The following is a 15,984-nucleotide window of genomic DNA, read 5'->3' as shown; positions in this document are numbered from 1 at the left end:
AATAACACTTGAAGGACATAATCTTGCTTTCTCAGGAGTCTATATCTACCTGCAGATTTGCACAACGAGTGGCACTCATAAAGAACGAAGCCGTTCTTAATGAAGAAATCGATCCCAAATTGGTAAGCAACTTTTAACTATGTTAAAAAAAAATCAAAGTATGTAAAAGCTTAGCTAAAGCCTGGGGGCACTCACTTCCCATAACCAGGCAATGTTCTAAATACTGGAAACGTGTAAAATCATTTAATTCTCATGACAGCCTCCTGAGTAGATGCCATCTCTTCCTCTGCCTTGAGCTGCCCTGGTATCTCAGTTGGTAAAGAATCCACCTGCAATGCAGAAGACCCCGGTTCAATTCCTGGGTTGGGAAGATCTGCTGGAAAAGGAATAGGCTACCCACCCCAGTATTCTTGGGCTCCCCTGGTGGCTTAGCTGGTAAAGAATTCACCCCCACTGTGGGAGACCTGGGTTTGATCCCTGTGTCGGGAAGATCCCCTAAAGAAGGGAAAGGCTACCACTCTAGTATTCTGGCCTGGAGAATTCCATGGACTGTATAGTCCATGGGGTTGCAAAGAGTTGGACATGACTGAGCGACTTTCACTTTCACTTTCCTCTACCTTATAGGTGACAAAAGGGGGGCACGGGAACATTTAGTGATTTGATCTGAGTTGCATTGCTAATAGGTCACAGAACAGGACTCAGACACAGGCAGTGTGAGCCCAGGGCCTGTGCTCTTATCTACAGCCCCCTGTCAGATGCACTGAGAGTCCTGAGAACGGACGTGAAATCATACACAAGTCTATTTCTAGAAAGGTCCTAGCCTTTCAGTGGTTATTAAATAGAATAGTATTCTGCATAATTGTTCTGTTACTTATTCTAGAGATTTTAAAAAGTTAGTAGTTGGTTGGATCCATGGAAAAAATGGCCAAGCCTCTATGTTTATAACAGTTCATTCTTCTTTATCAAAGTACTTTATTTAAGGAAAGATATTTGTAAGTTACCTGATTCAGCTACTCATTATAAATGCAGATATGTTTTATTTCTTTTGTTAGTCTTCTTCTACAAATAAAATAAAACAAGGAATTAATTTGTACCAACATGGAAAATGTTGAAATACAGTATCTCAATTTTGTAAAACTCCAAAATTAAGATTATACTACTTTTTAAATCATTCCCTTAAAAAAAAAAGAAAAGATTTCTCTAGAAAATAAATTAGGGTAAGCTTAGTTGTTGTTTAGTTGCTCAGTCGTGTCCAACTCATTGTGAACCCATGGACTGGAGCAAGCCAGGCTTCCCTGTCCTTCACCATCTTCTGGAGTTTGCTCAAACTCTTGTCCATTGAGTCAGTGATGCCATCCAACCATCTTGTCCTCTGTCATCCCCTTCTCCTCCTGCCTTCAATCTTTCCTAGCTTCCAGGTCTTTTCTAATGAGTGGGCTGTTCACATCAGGTGGCCAAAGTATTGGAGTTTCAGCTTAAGCATCAATCTGTCCAGTGAATATTCAGGACTGATTTGCTTTAGGATGGACTGGTTGGATCTCCTTGCAGTCCAAGGGATTCTCAAGAATCTTTCCCAGCACCACAGTTCAAAAGCATCAATTCTTCAGTGCTCAGCCTACTTTATGGAAAGATGGGCACAGAAGACAGAAATGGTGTGGACTTAACAGAAGCAGAAGATATTAAGAAGAGGTGGCAAGAATACACAGAACTACACAAAAAAGATCTTAATGACTCAGATAATCATGATGGTATAATCACTCACCTAGAGTCAGACATCTTAGAGTGTGAAGTCAAGGGGGCCTTAGGAAGCATCAGTACAAACAAAGCTAGTGGAGGTGATGGAATTCCAGTTGAGCTATTTCAAATCCTGAAAGATGATGCTGTGAAAGTGCTGCATTCAATATGCCAGCAAATTTGGAAAACTCAGCAGTAGCCACAGGATTGGAAAAGCTCAGTTTTCGTTCCAATCCCAAAGAAGCACAGTGCCAAAGAATGTTCAAACTGCAGCAAATTTCACTCATTTCACATGCTAGCAAAGTAATGCTCAGAATCCTCCAAGCTAGGCTTCAACAATACGTGAACCAAGAACTTCCAGATGTTCAAGTTGGATTTAGAAAAGGTAGAGGAACCAGAGATCAAATTACCAACATCCACTGAGTCACAGAAAAAATAAGAGAATTCCAGAAAAACATCTACTTCTGCTTCACTGACTATACTAAAGCCTTTAACTGGAAAGCTCAAACTGAAAAACTCTTAAAGAGATGGGAATACCAGACCACCTTACCTGCCTCCTGAGAAACCTGTATGCAGGTCCAAAAGCAACAGTTAGAACCAGACATGGAACAACAGACTGGTTCCAAATAGGAAAAGAAGTACGTCAAGTCTGTATACTGTCACCCTGCTTATTTAACTTATATGCAGAGTACATCATGCAAAATGCAGGGCTAAATGAATCACAAGCTGGAATCAAGATTGCCAGGAGAAATATCAATAACCTCAGATATGCAGATGATACCACCCTTAAGGCAGAAAGTGAAGAGGAACTAAAGAGCCTCTTGATGAAAGTGAAAGAGGAGAATGAAAAAGCTGGCTTAAATCTCAACATTCAAAAAGCGAAGATGATGGCATCCAGTCCCATCACTTCATGGCAAATAGATGAGGAAACAATGGAAACAGTGTCAGACTTTATATTCTTGGGCTCCAAAATCACTGCAGATGGTGACTGCAGCCATGAAATTAAAAGATGCTTGGTCCTTGGAAGAAAAGCTATGACAAGCCTCAGTTCAGATCAGTTCAGTAGCTTAGTCATGTCTGACTCCTTGCAACCCCATGGACTGCAGCATGCCAGGCCTCCCTGTCCATTGCCAACTCCCAGAGTTTACCCAAACTCATGTCAATTGAGTCGGTGGTGCCACCCAACCATCTCATCCTCTGTCGTCCCCTTCTTCTCCTGCCATCAATCTTTCCCAGAGTCAGGGTCTTTTCTAATGAGTGGGCTCTTCGCATCAGGTGGCCAAACTATTGGAGTTTCACCTTCAGCATCAATCCTTCCAATTAATATTCAGGAGGACTGATTTCCTTTAGGATGGATTGGTTGGATCTCCTTGCAGTCCAAGGGATTCTCAAGAGACTTCTCCAACACCACAGTTCAAAAGCCTAGACAAGCCTTGACAGTGTCTTAAAAAGCAGAGACATTACTTTGCCAACAAAGGTCCATATTTTCAAAGCTATGGTTTTTCCAGTAGTCATATATGGATATGAGAGTTGGACCACCATAGAAAAGCCTGAGTGCAAAAGTTTGGTAGTATACATTATTTTTTAAAAAAGAAAAAAATCTGAAATCTTTTCAATGGCGCTTAATTTACAGATTTCTCAAATTCCAAAAAATGAAAATCTCAAATTCATCCATTACCCATATTATTACTTCCTCTTGGTGTTTGCCCTTCCTTCCCTGAAATCATTCCATCAAAGCGTGGAGGAAAAGGAGGAGAGAAGAATAGTAGGACTGACCATTTTGTCCTTCTTGCCTCCGGGAGCCTGAACTCGCCTGATGGAATTCTGTTCTGGAGAAACCAATGAGTGAGGAACGTCCCTTTTTCCAGGCCAGCCCCTGCTCACATACCAGCATCACAGGGCACCGCCCCCCCCCCCAAAAAAAGGAGACACAGTGCAAAGGCCTAAGACAAGTGGAACTGAATGCCTAGGATGAATCTCTCTGCTGTTCTGACCCTGCCAGCCACCCTGTAACATTACTGTGCAGAATGAGAAAGACAGGAGTGGGCTTATTAGCCTGAAGACAAAAATTACTTCATAACTAAAGAAAAATAAACATATTAGACATTTGAGGTTTTTCCCTTCAAATTTGGCTGCAGAGACTTTTCTTTGAAGGAACTTGAGGAATTTGAAGAAAGATGAACATTATCATGTGTTTGATGTAGGTCTGTGAGAGATTTAATGAAGCGAGAAATCAGGAGTCAAAAGCTAATAGCTGATAATTGAACAAATGTTGAGGTCTTCCTGGAGCAGAATAATCTGGTAATTGACAAGTGTTTTTTCCTGATCTCTTTTATAATTGCTTCTAAAAACTGACACTACTGTTCTTTATTTGATGTACAGAGCTTTTCTGAAACACAAGTGACAGTTGAAAAATTGTCCTCAAAACCACCCAGAACACAACTGGATGGGAAAAATAAACACCAGATTTAGGGTAGTGGTAGTGGGAGATTCATTTAGGGAAAGCTCTACAGGGGTAAGGGTTTCCCAAGAGCCTACAGTGTTTTATTTCTTAAGCTAAGGCTTCAGCAACACGTGAATCATGAACTTCCAGATGTTCAAGCTGGTTTTAGAAAAGGCAGAGGAACCAGAGATCAAATCGCCAACATCCGCTGGATCATCGAAAAAGCAAGAGAGTTCCAGAAAAACATCTATTTCTGCTTTATTGACTGTGCCAAAGCCTTTGACTGTGTGGATCACAATAAACTGTGGAAAATTCAGAAAGAGATGGGAATACCAGACCACCTGACCTGCCTCCTGAGAAACCTGTATGCAGGTCAGGAAGCAACAGTTAGAACTGGACATGGAACAACAGACTGTTTCCAAATAGGAAAGGAGTACGTCAAGGCTGTATATTGTCACCCTGCTTATTTGACTTCTATGCAGAGTACATCATAAGAAATGCTGGGCTTGAGGAAGTACAAGCTGGAATCAAGATTGCCGGAAGAAATATCAATAGCCTCAGATAAGCAGATGACACCACCCTTAGGGCAGAAAGTGAAGAAGAACTAAAAAGCCTCTTGATGAAGGTGAAAGAGGAGAGTGAAAAAGTTGGCTTAAAGCTCAGAAAACCAAGCTCATGGCATCCGGTCCCATCACTTTATGGCAAATAGATGGGGAAACAGTGGTTGACTTTATTTTTCTGGGCTCCAAAATCACTGCAGATGGTGACTGCAGCCATGAAATTAAAAGACGCTTACTCCTTGGAAGGAAAGTTATGACCAACCTAGACAGCATATACAAAAGCAAAGACATTACTTTGCCAACAAAGGTTCATCTAGTCAAGGCTATGGTTTTTCCAGTGGTCATGTATAGATGTGAGAGTTGGACTATAAAGAAACCTGAGCGCCGAAGCATTGATGCTTTTGAACTGTGGTGTTGGAGAAGACTCTTGAGAGTCCCTTGGACTGCAAGGAGATCCAACCAGTCCATCCTAAAGAAGATCAGTCCTGGGTGTTCATTGGAAGGACTGATGTTGAAGCTGCAACTCCAGTACTTTGGCCACCTGATGGGAAGAGCTGACTCATTTGAAAAGACCCTAACGCTGGGAAAGATTGAGGGCAGGAGGAGAAAGGGACAATGGAGGATGAGATGGTTGGATGGCATCACCGACACAATAGACATGGGTTTGCGTGGACTCCAGAAGGTGGTGATGGACAGGGAGGCCTGGTGTGCTATGGTTCATGGGGTCGCCAAGAGTCAGACCCAACTGAGCAACTGAACTGAACTGAACTGAAGTAGTCAGTACCTGAATGTTCACTTAAGCTTAGAAGTAGGGACAAGGTATTATTTATAGCTCTTTGTTTATCTGAAGTAGTTCCTACTAAAGTGTAAAATCACATGAATTAAGGTGACTCATCACTTTCACAGTTTAAAAGAAAAAAATTGTATCATCACATCATTAGCTACAGAAAAAAACCATTTGATAACATTAAACATTCATCCATAGTTTGAAAAGGCTCATCAAACTATGAATATAAGCGAACATCCTTAGAGTGATTAAGGGTATCAATCAAAAACTACAGCAAACATTTTAAAAGTGAAATGTTAAAAGGAATATGACAAGAATGTCTTAAGCACTGTACTTGGAGTTTCTGGCTAGGAAAGAGACAATTTTTTTTTTAATTTATGAGGATTTGAAAAGAATATCGGTCATTACTGGTGGACTATTTGATTGCTCATCTAGAGCATCCAGTAGTGGGACTTGCCTGGTGGTCCAGTGGTTAAGAATCTGCCTACCAATGAAGGAGACACAGGTCTAATCCCTGGTCTTGTGGAACGAAGATTCCACATGTTGAGGGGCAGTTAAGCCTGTGCACAACTCCTCCATCCCTGTGCCCTAGAGCCGTGCTCTGCAGTGAGAAGCCACCACAATGAAAAGGAGAGGCGGCTACTCTCTACTTGCATACTCCAAGAAGAGAGCAGCCACCACTTGCCACAACTAGAGAAAAGCCCACAGTCAGCAATGAAGACCCAGTGAAGCCAAGAAGAAAAAGGACATCCAGGTGTTCGATAACAAAAAAAATGATAACCAAAATAATGTTCAGAAAAGTATTTGTTATACAATCCATAAAAAGGAATTGCCTTCCTATACATCAAAAGCCACTAATTAGAAAATGCAATTTTATAAAAATTTCATTTATAGTAGCAACAAAAACTTTATAAAGTTCTAGGGACAAAATCTAATGAAAGATGTATACGGTATTTATAGAGAAAACTGTAAATCTGTATTGAAAGGAATCAATGGAAAGCCGTACCATGTTTGTGGATGTAATGATTCATTATGCTGTGCTGCTTACTCACTAAGTTGTGTCCAGCTCTTGCGACCCCATTGACATGTAGCCCACCAGGCTCCTCTGTCTATGGGATCTTCTGGGCAAAAATCCTGGAGTGGATTGTCATTTCCTTCTCCAGGAGATCTTCCCAATCCAGGGATCAAACCTGCATCTCCTACATCGACAGGCAGATTCGTTACCACTGAGCCACCAGGAAGCCCAGTGATTCATTAGGATTACTTTAATTACTTATCAAATTAACCTTTTACTCAAATTTATTTACAGTTGAAATTTGAGGAGAGTCTTTGATAGAATTTTACAAGCCAAGTCTAAAATTTATATGAAAGAGCATATGATCAAGAATAGCCAAGTCTATTTTAGAAGAGAACAACATGGAAAGGGTTTGTTCTATCTAGATGCCAAAATTTCTTAAGATACAGGAATTAAAAGTGTGGTATTACCATGCGTATAGTCAAGTAGACAAATGTTTTTAACCAATAGCCTAGAAAAAGACAAGTCTTATATGTGGAAATACATAACAGAATTGTAATAGCAAATCTTGCATGGTTGGCCATAAAAAAATTAAAATTAGATCCATATCTTATACTTCCTATAAAGTAAAATCAACCTAAATGTAAAAAGCAAAACTTTAATACTTTTTAAAGAACTTCTAGAGAAATACAGGCTTCCCAGGTGGCACAGTGGTGAAGAATCCACCTTCAATGCAGGAGACACAAAAGACCCGGGTTCGATTCCTGGGTCTGGAAGATTCCCTGGAGGAGGAAATAGTAACCCCCTCCAGTATTATTGCCTGGAAAATTCCATGGACAGAGGAGCCTGGAGGGCTACAGTCCACAGAATTGCAAAGAGTCAGACATGTGCTGAGCATGCGCATACACTGTAGGAAAATATTGCTATGGCTTTAGGTAAAATAGATGTTCTCAAAGAAAACACAGAAATGCAACTCATAACAAAATAAGTTGATAATGAAATTGCCTTGAAATTTAAAACTTTTGTTTCACAGAAGGAACACCACAAAGTGGAAAGCATGACATAGATTGGGAGAAAATACAGGCATTGCATAAAACTTACAAAGGGTTCACATCCTGAATATATAAAGAAGCCTGAAAATCCGTAAGGAAAAGAAAAACAATTCAACTGAAACATGGGCAAGATGGTGAATAAGAAATTCACAGAAGAGGAAACTCAAACAGTCAACTTATATTTACAACGATGATCATGAACCTCACCAATAATTATGAAAACACAGATTAGAACTAGAAAAGAGACCATTTTACACCTACCAAATTGGCAAAATTAGTGTCTGGCAATACTACCTAGTAGTGACCAAAATGTGGGGAAGCAGGAACTTACATATATAATTGATGAGAATATAAATTTATACAACGATTTTGAAGAGCAGTTTAGCAACATATAATAAAGGGAAGCTGCACTTACTCTGCAGGTACGCTACAGAGAAACTTGGGTGTGCCCAGAGATCTATAGTGTTCACCACAACACTGTTCGTAATAGCAAAGGTAAAATTCCAATGTCCATAATGTCCCGGAGATGTAAATACATCCGTTGTGATGTGGTCCTTTATTGAAATACTATACATCCATGAAAATTCATGAACTAGAACCACACGAAACAATATAAATAATCTCCAAACGTAGTGTGAGGAAGAAAGACCAAGTTGCACTTACCTGCGGTGTAATAGCATTTACATTAGGTGTAAGGCGTGCAAAATGATATCTGCCATTCACAGTCATACCTATACCTACGGAGTAAGTATTTAAAACATGCAGGGAAATGCTACCCACTAAATGCAGGATCGCAGTCACCCAAGGAAGGACAGAAGGAAACAGGAGTAAGGGCCTCCAGGTTCCATGAGTAATGTTTTATTTGTTAAGAAAAATTCTAGAACTATTTTGACCAAATGATAAGGTTTAACAAAGCGAGGTGGTAAGTACAAGAGTGCCTTTGGTATCCTTCTCTGTACATTTTTGTTCATAATTTTAAAAGATGTGTGTTCTCTGTCACATAGTCCCCTCAATGAGGAGCTGACATTTATGCTCCTGCCTTGCCATTTCAGATGATTATACGCCTACAAAAGGAAATCCAGGAACTGAAGGATGAACTGGCCATTGTCACTGGGGAGCAGAGGACAGAGGCACTCACAGAAGCAGAGCTCCTTCAGTAAGCCTGTAGACTTTTTCTTTAACAGTGCAAGTTTGTGTTAACTTCTGTGTTGGCCCTAATGTTATGAATTCACCTCAAAGCGCGAAGGTCTCCTGGGACAGTCTGAAATTGCATGTAGGCGCCAGTGAAGAGTGGCGGCTTTCCATGAAAAGCTGCATAAGGCTGGCAGTGTTTCTGCCGCCTCAGCTTTGAGGAAGAAAAGAACAGAGCGTGGAGAGGATGGGAGTATCCTTCTCATGCCAGCTGAAGAAAAAGGATCGTATAATAGTCACACAACTTTTAAATGTATCCGCCACACACTCTGTAAGCTGTGGATCTCAGATCTGAAAGGAATTCCAGAAACGTCCTTTGTATTAAACAGCATCTTGCTGCAAGCACCAATTTATCCCATGCCAAAGTAAGCTCTCTCCTTTAATAAATAGATGGCCCATATATTACAGTTCAAACACTCGAAATGGGAATGAAAGCAGGTATTCAGGACTTCATACAAGTGCGGCATTTCTCAGAGCCTTTAGACTTGCAGCCATATGGCATGCCAAGGGCACAGCGTGGCTCGAGTTCTTGCTCTGATCACGAGCCACCACGGTGGGCTCTCTTGTTGCTTCTGTGCTGTTTATTAAGCATTTGTGAAGTGATAACAATGGACTGGGCTCAGCAGGCAGTGGTACTCTCTGTTTCAGAGAAACAAGCTACACAAGCTTTTTCTGAAGGTTTACTGTCATTTCGCATGACCCTTTCTCAACAGAGAAAATGGTAACTAACAGGCAGTGCAAGTATTTTCTTTAAACAACTTCATGGCTGCCCCTGAATGCAGGGCTAAAGTTTGAGAAGCCTTGAGCAAGGTTTCTGTTATACGCCAAGCCTTCCTCCTCTGGGATAGCATTTCCTCATTTTAAAACACTGTGTTTAATAATGTGATAGGCCCCTAAGGCTTTCCTTACAAAACTCCTTCATGACATATATGAGATTAAGATGAAATATACTGCCAGAATTCACATTTTAAAGAATTTCATGTCACTCCTTGAAATAACCTGGGATAGCTTAGATACTGAGAAACCCAAGTTTCAAATTCCTTCATTATGGTGCTCCCAGCCCTGCAGAGAAAGGGCTTGCTGTTGTTTAGTTGCTAAGTCATGTGCGACTCTTTGCGACCCTGTGGACTGTAGCCCACCGGGCTCCTCTGTCGGATTCTCCAGGCAAGAACACTGGAGCGGGTTGCCATTCTATTCCTGCAGGGATCTTCCTAACCCAGGGATTGAACCTGCATCTCCTGCTTGGCAGGCGGATTCTTTACCACTGAGCCACCTGGGAAGCCATAAAGAAAGGGCTTACCCAACATTATTTTTGAAGGTGCCTCTTCAGAGTTTTGATCTTCAAATCAGTATCCAGTCAGGAAAACAAAAGCATTCTAGGCCTCTCAACAGCAGGAATTAAATATAGGAAATTTGTCGTACAGGAGACGGTATTATGGGGTGCTACATCAGGCTCCTCCGTCCATGGGATTTTCTAGGCAAGAGTACTGGAGTAGGTTGCCATATCCTTCTCCAGGGAACTTCCCAACCCAGGGATCAAACCCAGGTCTCCCACATTGTAGACAGATGCTTTACCATCTGAGACACCAGGGAAGTCACCTTCACAGCAACCCAAAGATCAGAGCAGCAGGAGAAGGTCCTTCAGCCTGGGACTGGAGGGACATCAGTAGAAGGTTGGGTTACTGAAGCCGGAGCCTGGTGCTGGCCAGCAGAAGCTGCACAAGCTGAGTGCTGCCTGTTGGGACGGAAGCTGAGGCCTCGGAAGAGCCCTGGGTGCTACGGAGGCATCATCCCACAGGGAGCCCTGGCTTCTCCCTCATCTCCCCTTCTAGCTTCCACCAGTGCCTCCCACTGGCTGAACTTACCCAGAGCCAGTTGTTAAAAGAGCCAAGCAGTGTGATGTAGTCACACAAAGGAAAAATGGAAATTGGATCTAAGAGCAAACAGGGAAATGAACCACGTGCCAAATAAGTAGCAGTGTTTTCCCTAGTTCCTGTGTGCTCTGTGTTGCTCAGAAGGCTCAGTTTAAGCTAAGATTTTGAATGTGATGGTTCAAGATGTCAGAATGAGTAAGCCTATGCCGCAGGTTCCCTCCTCATTGGGTGGATGATAGAACTGATGTAAGAAACATCAGAATCTCCAGCTATACCCAAGAATAAGAAGTAGGTTTCACAGGGGTCTAGACAGGAGGAAGGGATCAACCAGGTCATGGTGCAGCACCACCAAGGCCCCATGGCTAGAAGTGGTGGCACGCTGGAGCAGGAGAGGGCTGGAAACAGCCGTAAGGGTTGGCAGAGCTCTTGGAATGGGAGGACTTTGTTCCTGTGAACCCCCAGTGTTCTCCTTCTTCCCTTTATCCCCTGGTATTTAGGTCAGTAGTCCCAGGAAATAGGGAAGTGCCCCAGGTAACTAATGATGCCCAGGACAAAGAGGTATAAGCTCTGGAGACAGCTCCTGCCTCCAGCTCTGCTCATTTCGTCACTGAAAGCAGCAAGGAGCACAGGTACCCACCACTGCTTCAGTCCCTTATCCAAGACTGGCTGCCCAAGTGGAGAGCTCGGAGTCTAGGAAATGTGAGCTCACAGTTGGGAGTGACTAGGAATATCAGGACAGCCAGCAAGGAGAAAGATAAGAACAAGCGTTTATGGCATGGAGGCCTCAAGAACTAAGCAAGAGGAGTGGTTGCTGGCGTTCCATCCATGAAGCAGCAGCAGGATCGAGAGATCTTGAAAATGAAAAAATGTACTTGTTGCCATTAAGAACTTGATGATAGCTGAAGAGCAGAATGAAAACACGGAGGGGCAAATCAGTGAGCCAGGAAGGTGGGAGCTAAGGGCTCATTCCAGAATATAGGTTAAAAGGTAAAGATTTAGAAAGTTTAAACAGAAGAACCATAGAGGATAGTCCTAGATTTACCGGTATCAACAATGAGTTTCCAAAGAAGAAATAGAGAGAATGCAAGGGTGCCGACAGTTAAAGAAAGAAAACCTATTTTTTTTAACTAAAAAAAAAAAAAAAAAGGACATAAGACTTCAGAACAAAAGAGTTACCATATGCTAAGTAGTGCAATAATACTGTAGAAAAATTTTAGAACTTCAACATATTGAAAATAATCCTAGAAGTTGTTAGAGAAGAAAAGTATTAACAACTAAGAATCTAATTTAGTGAAGACTTCTCATCAACAGCTCTGGGAATAGGGACTTCTAGTACTGAAACCCAAAACAAAACAAAAAAGGGCTGTGAATGGAGATTTCTGTATCTAGCCTACAGTTCAAAGGTGAAGGTGGCCATTTTTCAGACATACAAACTTTCAGACAAGAAATTTCCCATGGTACATCCTCTCTTAAATAGACCACTACAGACTATACTTCCACAAGAAGAAAAATTCTATAAAGGACAAGAAACAATAATAAGCAAAGTTTGTTATACCTTCTCTATGACATTTAATATCGTATTATATTTACATTACATCTTTCGCTAACTTGCTATTTATTACATAAACAGATGTTTCTGTTTAAAAGTTATTGACAACAAGCAAATTCTCATGATTCTCCTCTCACAAGAGTTTGGGGGCAGAATCGTGAGAAATAAAATTGTGACAACAGGTTTAAAATACTGACAGACTGTTAGATCTTGGATTGGTTTTCTTTGATCCACGGATAATGAATACACAAATGTCAGCTGGAACGGTTTCTACAGAAACAGTATGTAGGGTTGCCGTTAGTTTTTCTGGGCAGTTGATTCACTCATTCACCCATTCAACATTTCTTATTCATCCAGTACTCACAAAAATCTACTGTAGGCCCTGAAAGGAACACCAAGATGAACAAAACCTGGATCCCGCTCTCAACAGGTTCACAATTTAGTGGCAGCGACAGACACAAGTAATTATGGTGCAATGTATAAGCATTGTGTGGAGATATATGAATAAGCCGTGAGACTGCAGAGATACTAATGATTAATTTTGAGTTCAGGCATAGTGTGTGCTCATTCGTGTTCGACTCTTTGTGACTACATGGATGGTAGACCACCAGACTCCTCCGTCCATGGGATTCTCCGGGCAAGAAGACTGGAGCAGGTTGCCATTTCCTCCTCGAGGGGATCTTCCCCACCCAGGGATCAAACCCGTGTCTCTTGCATCTCCTGCATTGGCAGGAGAATCTTTTACCACAGCGCCACCTGGGAATCATTGTAAAATTAGTTCATGTGCAAGTAAGTAAACGTCGGCAATTCACAATGAAGTCGCTTCTCTGGGTCAAGATAAGCATACCATATATAGCATTGCGTCTCTTCAATGATTTCTGATAAGCAGTTGGGGAGAACACATGTTGCAGACTGAATCCACCCTGCCAAAACCAAAGCACAGTTTCAGAGCAATCCAGTAACTTTGGTGCTTGTTCGTGCTGACAGTGAGGATTATTCAGATTATGTGGCTTTGTGTTACTGTTTTTGCTATACTGTTGCAGTTACATTTTGGCCTGATTAGCTAGATCAATATTGGTATAGCTTAAAATTCATCAGGTTTCAGAGCTCTTTATTATGTTAGAGTAAAAGAAGGAAATTAACATTTGCTTGTAATGTGCTGCTATTTAATATTATCGGTGCTTCTGTGTCTTCTGCCACCCTGGACACTTGCTCAGGAATGTGAATCAGCTTCAGCCCTCTCATTGTGCCCAGGCTCCCTGGTGGTGGCGGTGGGAGGGGGATGGTGGTGTGGGGACAAGAAGGGACCCACGGAGCAGCAGGGCAGAGTGGCAGGGATGTGCTAGCCTCATCTGCTTCTCTGTCCTGCTGATCCCTGGGCTTATGTTGACTGGCATGGCATGAGGACATTCCTATCAGGGATTCTGTGAAGGACATCAGAAACCAGATATGTATTGGATAATATATTTGGTGTAGCATGCATTGGACAGTTTGGAGATGTCTATTAATTTCCTAGCCCCACCGAATTTTTGAACTATTTCCCAGAATTTCAGTTCTCAATGTAAATATTTGTTGCATTGACTTGGATGCTCCAACCGAAGAGGATTTCAGATGTCAGCCTCCAGTTATTGGGATATTTTTAGTTTACATCTTTTTTTTCTTTGCCTGTGTAAATTTGAAAAGAGACAGCTGGATGAAGGCTGTGTAGCCAAGTTAATGTTTATGCAAAACTTCTTGGGTGAAGATTTGATTCTGATTGATTTTCTAAACACATACCTCTTTCTTCCTTTGGGTTTTTTCCTAAAGCCTTTAGGCCTCTGGCTAGGATGGAAGCCTCATTTCCTGGCCCAAATCTAAATGAGTAGAATATTTTCTGCATAGCGACATTTTCTTTCTGAGATGCAACTGAATTGGATCTCTTAGGCTCAAGTTTTTCAAAATAAATTTACGAACATCTTGATCCTATGCTTTTCTTTTTTCTTCCTTCCTCCCAACTTTATTGAGGTATAATTGACATATAACATTGTGTAAGTTAAAAGAGTACACTGTGATGATTTAATATATGAATAGGTGTATATATTGTGAAACGAAGACCACGATAAGGTTAGTCAATATTCCCATCACCTCACATGGTTATCTTTCTGTTTTTGTACCTTTGACATCTACCCTGTCGGCAATTTTGCAAGTATACGGTGCAGTATTGTGGAGTATAGTCACCATGCTGTATCTCAGGTCCTCAGAATGTATTCACCTTATAACTGGAATTTTGTACCCTTTGACTAATGTCTCCCTGCTTCCCCTGCCCTCCAGCCCCTGGCAACCACTGGTCTACTTTCTGAGTTCACCTTTTTTATTTTGTACAAATAAGTGACTTCTTACAGTATTTGTCTTTCTCTGACTTACTTCCTTTAGCTAGTTTTTGCAGATCAGTTAATCCTACTGCCTGAATGTAGTGAGTACCTACTAGATGCTAGTCATATTAATAGGTGTTTGAGGGGGTTCAGGAATATAGGATACAGAAAATAATTCCTAGGAGTTACAGTTTTATTGGGGAAATAAAATATGTGCACACATACACACGTTTTATATATATATATATATGGGGCTTCCCCAGTGGCTTAACGGTAAAGAATCTGCCTGCAGTGCAGGAGACACAGGAGACACCAGTTCAATCCCTGGAGGAGGGCATGGCAACCCATTCCAGTGTTCTTGCCTGGAGAATCTCACGGACAGAGGAGCCTGTCGGGCTAAATTCCATAGGCTCGCACAGAGTTGGACAGCACTGAAATGACTGAGCACAGCGTATGTATATGTAAAACAGAGAATACAAGGGTGTATTAGTGGAAAGAACAAATGAACGCTGAGAATTGTAAAGCCCTAATTACACTTTAATTCTACTCATATTAGTTTTTTAATGACTCCTTTATATGTAAATGCTGTCTTATGACTAAATGCTATTTATGTACACTTTCAGCCCCATGTTTTTAAATCTAACATCAGTTTATTATACATGGTTTAATATATTATTTGCTCACAACCTATGATAATGAAAAGCTAAATAGTTACATAGAAATTAAAAAGTGGGGGTGCAGATATCATTCCCTGAGCAAGTTAAGTCTGAAAGGATGTCATGAGGAAGAAGGTGCCACCCTAAGATGAAGGGGTCTGGGTACACAAAGTTGCCTGGAAGGAGTGAGCACAGTGTGTTTGTGTGTGTGTGTGTGTGTGTGTGTGTGTGTATGTGTGTGTTGGGGGTCAGGGTGGCAGGGGTTGCCAAGGCTGCCAGTAGGGGAGGAACCTGTGAAAAGGAATAAGAGGGAGGTATTAAGGGTGATTGAAATAGTCTATATCATGGTCATCGTGGTGGTTATATAAGTATACACATTTGTCAAAAGTCATAGTTCAGTTCAGTTGCTCAGTTGTGTCCAACTCTTTGCGACCCCAATAATTGCAGCACGCCAGGCCTCCCTGTCCATCACCAACTCCCAGAGTTCACTCAAACTCACATCCATCGAGTCGGTGATGCCATCCAGCCATCTCATCCTCTGTCGTCCCCTTCTCCTCCTGCCCCCAATCCCTCCCAGCATCACAGTCTTTTCCAATGAGTCAACTCTTCACATGAGGTGGCCAAAGTATTGGACAAAGCTAGTGGAGGTGATGGAATTCCAGTTGAGCTATTCCAAATCCTGAAAGATGATGCTGTGAAAGTGCTGCATTCAATATGCCAGCAAATTTGGAAAACTCAGCAGTGGCTACAGGACTGGAAAAGGTCAGTTTTC

General features: G+C 41.6%; 1 protein-coding gene across 1 annotated transcript in view; it reads left to right on the top strand.

Annotated features, from left to right (window-relative positions):
- LOC104994977 (kinesin-like protein KIF6) overlaps positions 1 to 15,984 on the top strand; it is a 296,967-nt gene that overhangs the window by 44,976 nt on the left and 236,007 nt on the right. The window contains exons 4-5 of the mRNA XM_010848702.1: positions 36 to 122; positions 8,644 to 8,747. Coding sequence (XP_010847004.1) covers positions 36 to 122; positions 8,644 to 8,747 — 191 coding nt within the window. The remainder of the gene's footprint in view (positions 1 to 35; positions 123 to 8,643; positions 8,748 to 15,984) is intronic.

This window comes from Bison bison, unplaced genomic scaffold (assembly GCF_000754665.1).
Source record: "Bison bison bison isolate TAMUID 2011002044 unplaced genomic scaffold, Bison_UMD1.0 scf7180017864270, whole genome shotgun sequence".
Lineage (NCBI taxonomy): Eukaryota > Metazoa > Chordata > Mammalia > Artiodactyla > Bovidae > Bison > Bison bison.
This window is presented reverse-complemented; position numbering and strand designations above follow the sequence as displayed.